Source organism: Coregonus lavaretus (genome assembly GCF_964263955.1).
Source record: "Coregonus lavaretus genome assembly, chromosome: 9".
Taxonomy (NCBI): domain Eukaryota; kingdom Metazoa; phylum Chordata; class Actinopteri; order Salmoniformes; family Salmonidae; genus Coregonus; species Coregonus lavaretus.
The window spans coordinates 36790531-36806725 of record NC_139996.1 but is presented as its reverse complement, the minus strand read 5'-3'; the positions used below and the strand labels follow the sequence as shown (position 1 = coordinate 36806725).

Here is a 16195-nt window from a genome sequence, read left to right as displayed (position 1 = left end):
CTGAATTAGGTACTGATTAGGTGATCACATGAACCAAATCTGTTATTAACGAGGAAAAGTATAACATCCACTGCTGTGTTCATCACTATCCTCTTGCAATAGGACCAGCTGGATGGCAAAAACAGTGCTATTAGTACCTCAAAAGTAATATGAATCAAAAAATAACTATTGACCATGCCAAAAGAGTTTAAAATGAACGTTTTGAGTGAGGAAAAGAAGGGTTCAATTCTGGCTTTACTGGCAGAGGGATACAGTGAGCGTCAGGTTGCTTCCATCCTTAAAATTTCAAAGACGGCGGTTCATAAGAACAAGGTCAAGCAACAGACATTGGGGACAACAAAGCTACAGACCGGCAGAGGGCGAAAACGACTCTCTACTGACCGGGATGACCGCCAACTCATTCAAATGTCACTCAACAACCGTAGGATGACATCAAGTGACCTACAAAAAGAATGGGAAATGGCAGCTGGGGTGAAGTGCACTGCGAGGACGGTTCGAAACAGGCTCCTAGGGGCAGGGCTGGAGTCGTGCAAAGCTAGAAAAAAGCCCTTCATCAATGAGAAGCAAAGAAGAGCCAGGCTGAGGTTTGCAAAAGACCATTAGGATTGGGCAGTAGAGGACTGGAGTAAGGTTATCTTCTCTGATGAGTCCAATTTTCAGCTTTGCCCAACACCTGGTCGTCTAATGGTTAGACGGAGACCTGGAGAGGCCTACAAGCCACAGTGTCTCGCACCCACTGTGAAATTTGGTGGAGGATCGGTGATGATCTGGGGGTGCTTCAGCAATGCTGGAATCGGGCAAATGTGTCTTTGTGAAGGACGCATGAATCAAGCCATGTACAAGGTTGTCCTGGAAGAAAACTTGCTTCCTTTTGCTCTGACATTGTTCCCCAACTCTGAGGATTGGTTTTTCCAACAGGACAATGCGCCATGCCACACAGCCAGGTCAATCAAGGTGTGGATGGAGGACCACCAGATCAAGACCCTGTCATGGCCAGCCCAATCTCCAGACCTGAACCCTATTGAAAACTTCTGGAATGTGATCAAGAGGAAGCTGGATGGTCACAAGCCATCAAAGAAAGCCGAGCTGCTTTAATATTTGCGCCAGGAGTGGCATAAAGTCACCCAACATCAATGTGAAAGACTGGTGGAGAGCATGCCAAGACGCATGAAAGCTGTGATTGAAAATCAGGGTTATTCCACCAAATATTGATTTCTGAACTCTTCCTTAGTTAAAACATTAGTATTGTGTTGTTTAAAAATGAACATGAACTTATTTTCTTTGCATTATTCGAGGTCTGACAACACTGCATCTTTTTTGTTATTTTGACCAGTTGTCATTTTCTGCAAATAAATGCTCTAAATGACAATATTTCAATTTGGGAGAAATGTTGTCAGTAGTTTATAGAATAAAACAAAATGTTTAATTTCACCCAAACACATACCTATAAATAGTAAAACCAGAGAAACTTATATTTTTGCAGTGGTCTTTTCATTTTTTTCCAGAGTTGTATATGTGTGTGTATATATATGTACAGTGGGGAGAACAAGTATTTGATACACTGCCGATTTTTCAGGTTTTCCTACTTACAAAGCATGTAGAGGTCTGTAATTTTTATCATAGGTACACTTCAACTGTGAGAGACGGAATCTAAAACAAAAATCCAGAAAATCACATTGTATGATTTTTAAGTAATTAATTTGCATTTTATTGCATGACATAAGTATTCGATCACCTACCAACCAGTAAGAATTCCGGCTCTCACAGACCTGTTAGTTTTTCTTTAAGAAGCCCTCCTGTTCTCCACTCATTACCTGTATTAACTGCACCTGTTTGAACTCGTTACCTGTATAAACCTGTCCACACACTCAATCAAACAGACTCCAACCTCTCCACAATGGCCATGACCAGAGAGCTGTGTAAGGACATCAGGGATAAAATTGTAGACCTGCACAAGGCTGGGATGGGCTACAGGACAATAGGCAAGCAGCTTGGTGAGAAGGCAACAACTGTTGGCGCAATTATTAGAAAATGGAAGAAGTTCAAGATGACGGTCAATCAACCTCGGTCTGGGGCTCCATGCAAGATCTCACCTCGTGGGGCATCAATGATCATGAGGAAGGTGAGGGATCAGCCCAGAACTACACGGCAGGACCTGGTCAATGACCTGAAGAGAGCTGGGACCACAGTCTCAAATAAAACCATTAGTAACACACTACGCCGTCATGGATTAAAATCCTGCAGCGCACGCAAGGTCCCCCTGCTCAAGCCAGATCATGTCCAGGCCCGTCTGAAGTTTGCCAATGACCATCTGGATGATCCAGAGGAGGAATGGGAGAAGGTCATGTGGTCTGATGAGACAAATATAGAGCTTTTTGGTCTAAACTCCACTCGCCATGTTTGGAGGAAGAAGAAGGATGAGTACAACCCCAAGAACACCATCCCAACCGTGAAGCATGGAGGTGGAAACATCATTCTTTGGGGATTCTTTTCTGCAAAGGGGACAGGACGACTGCACCGTATTGAGGGGAGGATGGATGGGGCCATGTATCGCGAGATCTTGGCCAACAACCTCCTTCCCTCAGTAAGAGCATTGAAGATGGGTCGTGGCTGGGTCTTCCAGCATGACAACGACCCGAAACACACAGCCAGGGCAACTAAGGAGTGGCTCCGTAAGAAGCATCTCAAGGTCCTGGAGTGGCCTAGCCAGTCTCCAGACCTGAACCCAATAGAAAATCTTTGGAGGGAGCTGAAAGTCCGTATTGCCCAGCGACAGCCCCAAAACCTGAAGGATCTGGAGAAGGTCTGTATGGAGGAGTGGGCCAAAATCCCTGCTGCAATGTGTGCAAACCTGGTCAAGACCTACAGGAAACGTATGATCTCTGTAATTGCAAACAAAGGTTTCTGTACCAAATATTAAGTTCTGCTTTTCTGATGTATCAAATACTTATGTCATGCAATAAAATGCAAATTAATTACTTAAAAATCATACAATGTGATTTTCTGGATTTTTGTTTTAGATTCCGTCTCTCACAGTTGAAGTGTACCTATGATAAAAATGACAGACCTCTACATGCTTTGTAAGTAGGAAAACCTGAAAAATCGGCAGTGTATCAAATACTTGTTCTCCCCACTGTGTGTGTGTGTGTATATATATATATATATATATATATATATATATATATATATATATATATATATATATATATATATTTATTTGCGAGAGACAAAAACATATGGGAGATTGGAAGTGATGCAGACAATTACATTGATGGAAGTTACAATCTATCTGCAATATTAAAGCTGATCTGCCCCCTAAAAAAACAAACAAAAAAAACCATCTCACAGCAAGAACTGGCAAATCTAGTGCAGTCCATGAGGAGGAGATGCACTGGAGTACTTAATGCAGCTTGTGGCCACACCAGATACGGACTGATACTTTTGATTTTGACCCCCCCTTTGTTCAGGGACACATTATTCCATTTCTGTTAGTCACATGTCTGTGGAACTTGTTCAGTTTATGTCTCAGTTGTTGAGTCTTGTTATGTTCATACAAATATTTACACATGTTAAGTTTGCTGAAAATAAACGCAGTTGACAGTAAGAGGACGTTTCTTTTTTTGCTGAGTTTATATATTTAGTCTCTCTGTGTTTTCATAATTTTCCGTCAATTCGCAAGTGACTGAATCTCACAAGAGATATCATCAGAGCGAGGGAAACAGCGCCCCTCTGTCTCAGTATGTGTAGCCCATGTATCTGATGCTCTCTGGGCCAAAAGAGTATAACATGTTGCTGCCGTAGCATTTCATTGATTGATGCCAGCAAGCATTTGGCCTCCCTTGATAATCTTTTAAAATAAAATAATTAGCCAATCAGCGTTGAGCTGAGCTCAACTGAGGGTTGTCCTGGTGCAGCAAAACGCCCCCCAAGGGAGGCCAGTTTGGATTTGGCTTCAGACCAATCTAATCATTCTGTTTCTGGTCTACTTGTGTTGATGTCCTGCAGTAGTTAGCTTGCTAAATCGGCCCTTTCCTGAGCCATGTATGGAGATGGGGATTTGGACTTCTCTGTACAGGCCAATGATTATGACGGCGATTCTGATCTAACCATAAATGTATATGTTGTGCCACTGGCCTGAGAACATTGAAGTTCAGTTTGTAGCCTAGATGTAGCCTAGTATGCTCACGTTAACTAGCTAGCTAGCTAGCTAATTTAGCTGGTTCATTGTTGCCCAATGCGAGGAACTTTGGCTAGCAAGCATTTTAGCTAGGTAGCCTATGACAACAAAAACTAAAAGTGTACTGAATGACAGAGCCATAGAACGTTTTGCCAACATGAAAGAGAGGAGGATGGCATTGGCGTTCAACTAGTTTACACGTAGGGTGGGTTAAAAAAAACACACACACACAGAAATTAGTACCATGGACAGCCACATTATATTTAGCAACATTGATTGGAATAAATTGTTTTTGGTATCTTTAAGTTTGTTTTCAGTGTATTAAACTAAGCATATATAGCCTTGTTGAGGAACAATACAGCTGCTGCTATTCATTCATTCATTTGTTTGTCAATTGTCATTTTATGTTTTGAAGTATTTGATGACCTGAAATACTACAGTTATTTTTAGGTACACAAAAACATTATTTGCAGGGATTGAAATTGTTTTTATATGTTTTCAACATAAAGAAAACCAATAGACTAGTCATTTATTTGTTTAAGAAAAATAGTAATGGATAGCAACACCCAAAAAGGTAGTCTACACTGTAACTTGGTATAATATTTTCAATAAATCATGCATTTTTCACCATGTATGCTTATGGTCAGGATTTGATTTGGGGAGGTTGATCCTGTACCTTGGCTTGGAGAGCGGATTACAAGGGGCTAAAACAAAAGCAACATTATGTCATGTGACAGCCAATAATGGCCTCTTCCAATTTGGCTTCAGCAACAGAAAAGCCTCTCTCACGTGACCCGCTCTGAAACAGGAAGAGGATCTTCATACACGGAAATCTAAACAATAGGACAATTAGCTCATTTGCGAAGTAAACATTTTTAGTTTTTAGTTTAGTGGAACTCAAAGACACGCGGACATGGATGGTAAGTCGTTTTCGAATTTTGATATGACGAGATTGTCATCTTAATTTGATCTATGTCGCGCTAGCTAGCCGACATAAGCTAGCACAAAGCTTGGCAGCCAGTTGGTGAGCTAAATCACGTTTTCAAGTTTTAATACCACATGCACAAGTACAGTGAAATGCCTTTAATAAATGTTATGAGTTTTTACCAAATATACATGTTTTTAATAGATAGCTAAGTAAGATACCCACTGTTTGGAGTTACATGTAGTCCCCTGTAGCTCAGTTGGTAGAGTATGGCGCTTGCAACGCCAGGGTTGTGGGTTCGTTTCCCACGGGGGGCCAATATGAAAATGAATGCATTCACTAACTGTAAGTCGCTCTGGATAAGAGCGTCTGCTAAATGACTAAAATGTAAATGTAAACATGATTGGCTCGACTGAGTGAAACGAGAAGAGGTGGAACTCATAGGATAGCATGCAGCCTGTTTGGGGGAACTGCCAAATGGGAGAACCTCGTAAATGACGTCCTTTGAGAAAGCAAGAAACAGATGTATGTCAGGAGAAGTGCAGTATTATCATACGTATACTTGGATGACGGAAGAGGAATGGAGGGAAAAAGAGAGGCAGAGGAGGTCTAAGAGAGAGAGGGAGGAAGACTGTGAGCTTGAGTCGGTAAAAAAGGGAGAAGGTTTGTTAAAGAAGAATGGTAGGAAATGTAAGCAAAGTGAGGTGAAGACAGGAGGAGAAATGGAAGTGAATGAGGGTGAAGTACTCAGAGTCCGAGGCTTGCACAGAGGGTCAGGATAAAGATGAGTCTGTGACAGTAGGAGTGAAGTTTTTGGAAAAAGTGGACCCTTGCCTTTTGGCTGATCCATTTGGGGTTTCAGCATGGGTGAAAAAAGCGTTGGGTATAATGGAATCGGTGAGGGTAACCAGAAGTGGTCTAGTAATAATTGTTTGTGTTTCTGTTGGTCAGAGGGAGAAGGCGCTCAGAGTTAAACAAATGGGGGAAGAATTGTGAATTGTGCCATTGAAAGGAGTGATTACTGGGGTAGCAGTAAATGTAAAAATTGACCAGCTGAAGGGGAAGATTCCCGGTGTTTGTGATCCTTGTCGTTTGGTGCGACGCAAACAGGGTGGCGAGAGTGGGGAAACAAGAGTCATTGTCTGTTCTTTTGAGTTTTGAAGTTGAGTCTTTGCCTGACAAAGTGAAGTTGGGATATATAAGTTATCCTGTACGAGCTTATGTGCCGAATACATTACGATGTTACAGGTGTCAAACTTATGGGCATGTGGCAGCAGTGTGTAGGAGGGAGGTTCCAAGGTGTGAAAAGTGTGCAGAAGGGCATGAGACAAAGGAATGTGTAGCATTGGGGAAAGTAGTGGTGTGCTAATTGTAGGGGTTCCCATGGGGCTGGGATCAGAAATGTCCCGGGCGAGAGAGGCAGGTTGAGGTTTCAAGGGTAAGAGTAGTGAAGAAGTTGTCATATGCTGAGGCAGTGAAGAAAGTAGAGGAAGATGGGTCAAGGGGGAGGAGTAGTAGATATGTACCAGTACAGAGGGATAGGCCAACAAGTGATATATGTTTCAGTTAGATTGGATTTTTTGCATTTATAGCAATGGTTATTAATTGTACTGCAGGGATGGAATGTAAGTCGAACAAAATTGAGGTTGTGGTGGCAGCTGCAGAGAGGTATTTGGGTGTGCGAGACTTGACATCAGAAGAGTTACAGGGAGTGTTAAGTGGTGATGTCCCATCATTTCAGGTTGAGGGCATGAGGTAGGAATGAATATATTTAAATAGTGGAGTAGGGTGGTGTTAATTATTAATAATATTTTTGAATTTGTGAGTGTAGTGTTAGATGGTAGGGTATTTCTTTATTTTATTTTTGAAGCAAATATAAGGGTGTTGTACTCCAGTCTAGTAGGTGACTGTAATGCAACAAATTGGATCCCAACCACCGTTAAACCTCATTGAAGAAAAAGAAGATACCCACTGCCATGTCAGATGTCACCAGAAACTAAGACTAGTTCAAAGGAGGAAGGTTCAGACGAGTAACGTTACATGGCTGATTTTGCTACACTGTCTGGAAGCCTAGATAGCTATCTAACGTTAACTAGTTAATTAGCTACTTCCCACTTTCATTAATTTCACACGTTATCGCAATGGGAGTACAGTAGAGTTTAGAATTATCAGAAAGCATTGATACCTTACACAATTCTATGATTTAGACCCAGAGATCACTACCCTCAAGCTGTCATATTGTCATTGCACAATGTTAGTGCAAAGTATAACAGGCCCAATGCACTGGGCTGTGTCTGTGTCACCCCTCCCATCCCATTTTTTCTTTATTTCTTTCAGACACACTCTTCCAACTGAAGGTATGTAAGAAATTATGCATTATCTTTGTGGAGTTTAAACACATCAATCTTTTTTTTTTTTCACATCTCAAATGTCTGCTTATACTTTTCTCTTTTACAGTTTACAGCAAAACAGCTTGAGAAACTTGCCAAAAAGGCAGAGAAGGATTCAAACTCTGAGCAAGCCAAAGTTAAAAAGGTCAGTAAAGAATGTGCTTTCTGGGACACAAATGTAGGCTAGTAAACACTTGTGTGCAGTAAGGAGAACATATTTTGAAGTGTGAAGATACTGCCTGAACAGATTTTTGTTTTTTTCTGCAAAACGTATTGCTATATGGTGTACACTTCTCTACAGAACACAACCCCGGTTCTGGGTTTTAGTGTTGAATGGCGGGAACCGTGTTGCCGAGATTTACCGCCCAAAACCACTCCCTTTTCCCGGGATAAATAACTGCGAGAAACCAGTAAATTATAATAAATTATTTATATGAACAGCATGGCGTGAAATGGAACTGTTAAATTATATGCAATGTCTAAATCTGGCTTTTCTACTGCCTCTTCATGATGAATCATCAACGCTCAGGGTGGGGACAGACAGCCCATCTCAGTATGGAGCGCAGTTCACAATGCATGTAGACCTATCATCTCATCATGGTAACTTTTTTTCTTGTGACAGGTAGGCCTGCATTTGCTGCAGCATAGTCTGTGCTACAGTAATTAAGACCAAATTAGCGTCTAATTTACCCATCTCCACCTGGCGTTTGGGGGTCACCGTCTTTTTTAATTGTAAAGAGTATTTTAAAATTGTAGCTGCAGAGTTTTAAACAGCCTATCACTTTAATCATGTTGCTTTAAATCTGTGCATGCACGAGCACTCTCTTGCAGTCTTTCTCTATCTCCATCAACTCCAATCAAATTGCATCCAAAATAGATAATCCTGTCTAGATTAATATATAGCCCTATATATAGATGTCTTAGCCTACCTCTTTCAGGTAATACATTCAATGCAGTATTAGCCTTATATTTGGCTAATTCATGATGGGATATGCATAATAAGCTTCTAACTTATAGCCTGTGCAATATGCACGCACATGTGCTCCGCTGGCCTCTCTCCCTAAAAAAACGTTCCTCAGCTCTTGGAGTCCCATGCAGGAAAAGCTAGACAAGAATAGCTTGCTGGACATAATTTTTTTTTAGCATTTCTTCTACAAATAGACTATTCGAAGACTACTGCAAGCTCTTGTTTGCTGAATGTTAAATACAGCAGCCAATAGCACTCACAGGTAGTTTGAAAGAAGAGCGAACGCGTGATGGTGGTAGGCTATAGCAGTTATTTATTCCGACCCATAACCATTCAATCTTCGTGAAGAGAAGTGAAAGCCTTTTGCATCTAATTCTTATGTTATTCAAGGATGTCATTAGAATGCTGAAAATAAGGACAATAAAACGTATTTAACTGTTGAAAGCGAGGAAGGACTGAATGAAGCAACAATAGAGAGAGAAAGAGGAGGTAGGCTAATAACAGAGGAAATATTATGAAAGGTATATATGCATCAGCCACTAGTTATACAAATAGAGCCTATTATATTTAAAAATTACAATAAAATGTCTAGCCTATACTTGTAACTTTGTAGGCCGCATCGGCTGCACCAGAATCGCATGTTCTCTTCCTACTTTATCCTTGTTTGAACGATGTGCGTAATTCCAGTCCATATAAAACCATATAGTACAGTAATACAGTTCACACTGTATTAGCCTACTGGAGCTAGTTTCAGTTATTTGCCCAAGAGAACATATACAGTGCATTCGGAAAGTATTCAGACCCCTTGATTTTTTTCATCATTTTGTTATGTTACAGGCTTATTCAAAAATTGATTGAACACAATACCCCATAATGACAAAGCAAATAAAGGTTTTTAGACAATGTTGCTAATTTATAAAAAATAAAAAACTGAAATATTACATTTACATAAGTATTCAGACCCTTTACACAGTACTTTGTTGAAGCACCTTTGGCAGCAATTACAGCCTTGAGTCTTCTTGCCGTTCTTGGGTATGACGCTGCAAGCTTGGTACACCTGTATTTGGGGAGTTTCTCCCGTTCCTTTCTGCAGATCCTCTCAAGCTCTGTCAGGTTTGATGGGGAGCGTTGCTGCACAGCTATTTTCAGGTCTCCAGAGATGTTTGATCGGGTTCAAGTCCGGGCTATGGCTGGGCCACTCAAGGACATTCAGACTTGTCCCGAAGCCACTCCTGCATTGTCTTAGCTGTGTGCTTAGGGTCGTTGTCCTGTTGGAAGGTGAACCTTCGCCCCAGTCTGTCCTGAGTGCTCTGGAGTAGGTTTTTATCAAGGATCTCTCTCTACTTTGCTCCGTTCATCTTTGCCTTGATCCTGACAAGTCTCCCAGTCCCTGCTGCTGAAAAACATCCCCACAGCATGATGCTGCCACCACCATGCTTCACCGTAGGGATGGTACCAGGTTTCCTCCAGATGTGACGCTTGGCATTCAGGCCAAAGAGTTCAATATTAGTTTCATCAGACCAGAGAATCTTGTTTCTCATGGTCTGAGAGTCCTTTAGGTGCCTTTTGGCACACTCCAAGCGGGCTGTCTTGTGCCTTTTACTGAGGAGTGGCTTCCGTCTCTACCATAAAGGCATGATTGGTGGAGTGCTACAGAGATGGTTGTCTTTCTGGGAGGTTCTGCCATCTCCACGGAGGAACTCTAGAGCTCTGTCAGAGTGAACGTCGGGTTCTTGGTCACCTCCCTGACCAAGGCCCTTCTCCCCTGATTACTCAGTTTGGCCGGGCGGCCAGCTCTAGAATGATGGAGGCCACTGTGTTCTTGGGAACCTTCAATGCTACAGAATTTTTTTGCCACCCTTCCCCAGATCTGTGCCTCGACACAATCCTGTCTCGGAGCTCTACGGACAATTCCTTCGACCTCATAGCTTGGTTTTTGCTCTGACATGCACTGTCAACTGTGGGACCTTATATAGACATGTGTCTGCTTTTCCAAATCATGTCCAATCATATTGAATTTACCACAGGTGGACTCCAATCAAGTTGTAGAGACATTTCAAAAATTATCAATTAAACAGGATGCACCTGAGCTCAATTTCGAGTCTCATAGCAAAGGGTCTGAATACTTATGTAAATAAGGTATTTCTGTTTTTTATTTTTTTATATATACATCTGCAAACATTTCTAAAAAACAGTTTTTGCTTTGTCATTGTGGGTTATTGTGTGTAGATTGATGAGGGAAAATAATATTTCATCCATTTCAGAATAAGGCTGTAATGTAACAATGTGGAAAAAGTCAAGGGGTCTAAATACTTTCAGAAGGCACTGTGGAGAGCTACATTTATGGGCTTTTATGTTTTTCTGTTGTGCGTAATGTGCAGTAGCCTATATCATATAGGCCTATGTATTGATAACGGCACAATCATTTTGGCTTTTTTTGGCTTGGGGTCATTAAATGTATTTTTTAATGTAGGGCTCATAAAATGTATTTAATGTATGGCTCATCAGGCTCAGGTAGCATCAGGCTTGAATTTTCGATCAAAGTTCTAGTCAAATCCAGACATAGTCCTATTTATATGCATTATAATGGAACATTTGTAAAATACCAGGAAAGTATTCAACTCTAATGGGTAGACAGGGTATGGCTGTTTAGCTAGTGAGTGTATTGTTCATACTTGTACTCAAACGACTAGGCAGGATCAGCGCTCAGTAAACCCCATAGCGTATAAACAACAATGTGAGAATATTTATACAATTTGTGTAATTAAATACACTACACTGCTCGTCAAACATCTAATTCCAAAATCATGGACATTCATTTGGAGTTGGTCCCCCCTTTGCTGTTACTGTATAACAGCCTTCCCTCTTCTGGGAAGGCTTTCCACTAGATGTTGGAACATTGCTGCAGAACTAAGGAGCCTGAACCATGAAAAACAGCCCCAGACCATTATTCCTCCTCCACCAAACTTTAGAGTTGGCACTTTGCATTCGGGCAGGTAGCGTTCTCCTGACATCCATCAAACTCAGATTTGTCCGGACTGCCACATGGTGAAGCGTGATTTATCACTCCAGAGAATGCGTTTCCACTGCTAGACGTTGCCACTTCACAATAACAGCACTGACAGTTGACTGGGGCAGCTCTAGCAGGGCAGAAATTTTACGAACTGACTTGTTGGAAAGGTGGCATCCTATGATGGTGCCACATTGAAAGTCACTGAGCTCTTCAGTAAGGCCATTCTACTGCCAATGTTTGTCTATGGAGATTGCATGGCGGTGTGCTCAATTTTATACACCTGTCAGTAACGAGTGTGGCTGAAATAGCCGAATACACTAATTTGAAGGGGTGTCCACATACTTTTGGTGATGTAGTGTAGCTCATGTTAACGTAATAATTATTAGGCATCGTGTTCAGTTGGCGTGGTCCTCTGTAGCTCAGCTGGTAGAGCACGGCGCTTGTAACGCCAAGGTAGCTCAGCTGGTAGAGCACGGCGCTTGTAACGCCAAGGTAGTGGTTTCGATCCCCGGGACCACCCATACACAAAAATGTATGCACGCACGACTGTAAGTCGCTTTGGATAAAAGCGTCTGCTAAATGGCATATTATTTTATATTATTTATAAAGAGGTGTGCTACACATTAACCAGCAGGTGGCAGTGGATGATCATGGTTGAGGCTGCACCGGTCCATTACTGACCAAAGGATTTACACCGACGACCAGGGGCCATATGTGTCAAACCTCTCAGTGTAGGAGTGCTGATTTAGGATCAGTTTTGCCTTTTAGATCGCAATTAATAAGATTACATGGACAGGGGGGACCTGATCCTAGATCAGTACTCTTACTCTAAGATGCTTGTTACACATATGGCCCCTGAACTTGTTTTCATAGGCAACTGAAGTGACTTTGTGTCTATGTTTGTCTCACCAGGCTCTTCAGCAGAAGAATGTGGAAGTTGCCAGAGTGTATGCAGAGAATGCCATCCGTAAGAAGAACGAGGGCCTTAATTGGCTGCGCATGGCATCTCGTGTTGATGCTGTGGCCTCCAAGGTCCAGACTGCAGTCACTATGAAGGCGGTGAGTCTATTCCCTCTGCCTAATAATAACAATGTGCTATCATTCAATTGTATCTCACTCTTTAGTCAAAGTCATATTTCTCTTGACCCCCAATCTCTACCATCTTCTCTATTGTCTACTTTCATAAGCATGCACTCTGTTGTGTGGCTCTCTGCTTGTCTGATCCAGTCTGGCTTTTTTCCCTAGGTCACAAAGAATATGGCGCAGGTCACCAAGGCGCTGGACAAGGCACTGGGTTCCATGGACCTGCAGAAGGTGTCTGCTGTCATGGACAAGTTTGAGACACAGGTCCAGAACCTGGATGTTCACACCTCTGTGAGTGGCACAAGTTATAGAAAGTATTCCTCATGTGCATAACAGTTGTACTGCTGATCGATTTCATTTCTTTAATTCATTACTTCACTAGCCTCTTATTCACTTGTCGCCTTCTTTCCTAAGACCTCTATTTCACTAGGCCTCCTCGACCATTATACTCCTAATTCGCTAACCATCGTAGTTCACTTAACCCTCTATCTCACCATGTATTACTGTACCCTTCTGGATGATCATATATGTCGCATTAATGGTGAAACAACATAAACCCACTCACTGTTGCCATCCTGTAGGTGATGGAGGACTCGATGAGCTCGGCCACCACACTGACCACGCCCCAAGACCAGGTGGATGACCTCATCGTCCAGATAGCAGAGGAGAGTGGTCTGGAGGTGATGGACCAGCTCAGCCAGCTGCCTGCAGGAGCCACCTCACTGGGAGAGAGCTCCTCACGCTCACAGCAAGAGAAGGAGGACCAGCTGTCCCGCAGGTACACTAACAATGCAGCTTTTACTGCTGCTTTCACTTGTTACTGTGGGACATTTGGCTTGTTTTCTAAAAGAAGGAAATGTGATGATGACAAGGGTACCTAAGCTATTCTCAAATGATTTGAGACTGGAAAGTAGTGTAGTTTCTGGCTAGATGTGTTGGAGCTTTGATAGACCCCCTTTTTAATTATGCAAGTGAAATTCTATGCACTATAGAAAACACTTTTTTAAAAATACAATTAATGACTGTTTATAATCAATTATTTATTTGTTTAATAACCCTTTCAAGCAGGGAGTCCCGTTGAGACCAAGGTCTCTTTTTCAAGGGAGCCCTGCATGACAAGATCAGCAGCAATTACCCTAAAAAGTTCCCCAGATACTGAAATCAAGGCAGGAGAATAGGAAACACACAACAAAACAACCACATTCCTCAGTGAAGAGGTCCTCTATCAACAATCTGAATGGCCCGAAAGGCGCCAATGCATTCAATTGTAGGGTATTCTGAACGTTTTTCCATAAGTGAGGTGTGAAGAAACTAAAACTGTTTAACTAAATATGTAGTAACCGATGGCATTTCAAGCATTAGTAACAATGTTAGGTAATGCGGGGTTTTTTGCAAAAGGGCTTTATAAATTAACAGAATGGAATGTTTCAACCTACGCGACGTCATAGGAAAATATTTTCATATAAATCAACAATTACACTTTTTTCTTTTAATTGCAGGTTGGCTGCTTTGCGGAACTGAAGATATATCTTGGCTATTTGCAAGACAGATGGAGGCTTGACAGCTGCTTGGAAACAGACAGCGCAGAGTTGTGTGATTCTATCGAACTGTTCTTATTGTGAGGACCTAATGAGCCTATTGATTTCCATCCCCACATCTATTTATATACACACTCACACTGTGTTGCTGAAAATACCACCTGAGAAGGCATGGGTCTCTCTTTGTCTCTGTCTATCTCTCTGTCTATGTCTGTCTATCTCTCTGTCTGTCTGTCTATCTCTCTCTCTCTGTCCATCTCTCTCGCTCTCTGTCCATCTCTCTCTCTCTCTGTCCATCTCTCTCTCTCTCTCTCTCCATATCTCTCTCTCTCTGTCCATCTCTCTCTGTTGCACAACAATCTATTTTTCCCACCTCTCGTTTTCCCTCTCCCATGTCATTCTTTCTGTCTCTCACTCTTGTCTTCTCTCCTTCAGGGCTCCCTCAAATATACCCCTTGGTTAGTTGTTCTTGTGAATTTCAGTACATTGCCACATGACAAAATCTTTTTTTATGTATATTTGAATGGGAGGGTTTTCCTGAGAATAAAAAAAGGGTTTTACAAAATGTATAAATACTATAGTGGAAAGGGGTGTTTTAAAACAGACATATTCATGTAATATAAGCTTGAACCCCTGGCACTTATTGGGTGTTGGATTTCAAATGTTGGTTCTGTTTGTTTTTATATTTAAAATATTTAGGTTTCTGTTTGCTACCAGTCAGGTGGTGTATGATTTTGAGAAAGAAAGTGGAACATGGAAGGAGTATAACACAGGTTTTCTTCAACACAGTGTAATGGGGAGGTGATCCAATTTTTTTTAGTGATCCAATTGACATTTTAGTCATTTAGCAGACGCTCTTATCCGACTTCTTCTACCAAACAGACCATCAATATGAATGCTCTGATGTATTCCAACTTTTACACAGTTTGACAACACTAACAAAGAAAGTCAATACATCACACACACACACAGTACTTCTTCTCCCCAACTCATAGTAGAAATGATCCTTTGACATAATGTAAACATGTACATAACATCATTAGTTATGTATACTGTACAGGGAGGACAGTCCTCAGTCATACATATTTTTTAAGCAAGTCAAATTAACTACTTTTTGTTTCATTCTTTTTCTTCAAATCTATTGCTAATTCATGCCTATGTTATTTGCTTTGAATATGTACGCCTTATTAGGATGCAGGTATTTGCGTAGGTGCTTCTCCTCAGTGCCTGAATGAAACTAGTTTGAGTTATAGTGATTGATCCTATGTAAGTTATATGTCAGCATATAACAAGGATGACCCCTTTCTGTACCCATCAAACCAGAGATTTGGCTGCTGTAGCTACAGTAAGACATTTTGGGAATAATTTTCCTTTTTTGTTTTACAGGGTGAGGTTTATTTATACTCCAATGTATATTATCATGTGGAAATAAAATTCCTCTGATATGAAAACTTGTCACTACTAATGTAATTTCAACACTCAGGAAATGACAGCAGCAGATGGCAGCACAAGCAAACTGATATACGTATTGTTTAGTTGAAGATTGCAGCATTTTTAAATGTAACCACAACATGGGTTTAATCCATAGACTAGGATCAACCTGTCTTATTTAGTGATTGATTATTGTTTTCACACACATACATATTTGACTCTTTGCCAAAGTAAGCTCACATACTTCACACTTGATAATTCTCTGTGATGCTGTGACATTTCCTGGTGGACTGATGGTCCTTATATTAGCCAGATCATATTATATAACACCAGTGGAGGCTGCTGAGGGGAGGATGGCACATAATAATGGCTGGAACGGAGCAAATGGAATGGCATCAAACACATGGAAACCATGTGTTTGATGTTGATACATTTCCACCTATTCCGCTCCAGCCATTACCACATGCCCGTCCTCCCCAAATTAAGGCGCCACCAACCTCCTGTGTATAACACGCTTGCCTACATTCATCTAGTGTAAACAGGGCACTGTGTCATGTTGTAGATAACTGTTGAAGTCTGTTTAGTCTTTCAGTCGGAGACAGACTAATTGTTGTATACTGTACATGCCTTAGAGCCTAGCTTCAAAGAAACCTCTAATTTGGCCAAATTGG

At 41.4% G+C, this 16195-nt stretch overlaps 1 protein-coding gene across 1 annotated transcript; it reads left to right on the top strand.

Annotated features, from left to right (window-relative positions):
- The first annotated feature begins 4960 nt into the window (after positions 1-4960).
- Positions 4961-15581, top strand: LOC311135193 (charged multivesicular body protein 1a). Its single transcript, XM_084169124.1, has 7 exons — positions 4961-5097; positions 7440-7459; positions 7560-7637; positions 12385-12531; positions 12718-12846; positions 13137-13333; positions 14055-15581. Exons 1-7 carry the CDS (start codon positions 5091-5093, stop codon positions 14074-14076), a joined length of 600 nt encoding a protein of 199 aa, XP_084025250.1. The 5' UTR covers positions 4961-5090; the 3' UTR covers positions 14077-15581.
- Positions 15582-16195: the final 614 nt, after the last annotated feature.

Excerpts from the sequence above, each read along its gene's own strand:
- LOC311135193 (XM_084169124.1), top strand. Across the intron at positions 12,847-13,136 it reads ACCTGGATGTTCACACCTCT|GTGATGGAGGACTCGATGAG; the intron begins GTGAGTGGCACA and ends GCCATCCTGTAG. Across the intron at positions 13,334-14,054 it reads GAGGACCAGCTGTCCCGCAG|GTTGGCTGCTTTGCGGAACT; the intron begins GTACACTAACAA and ends TTTTAATTGCAG.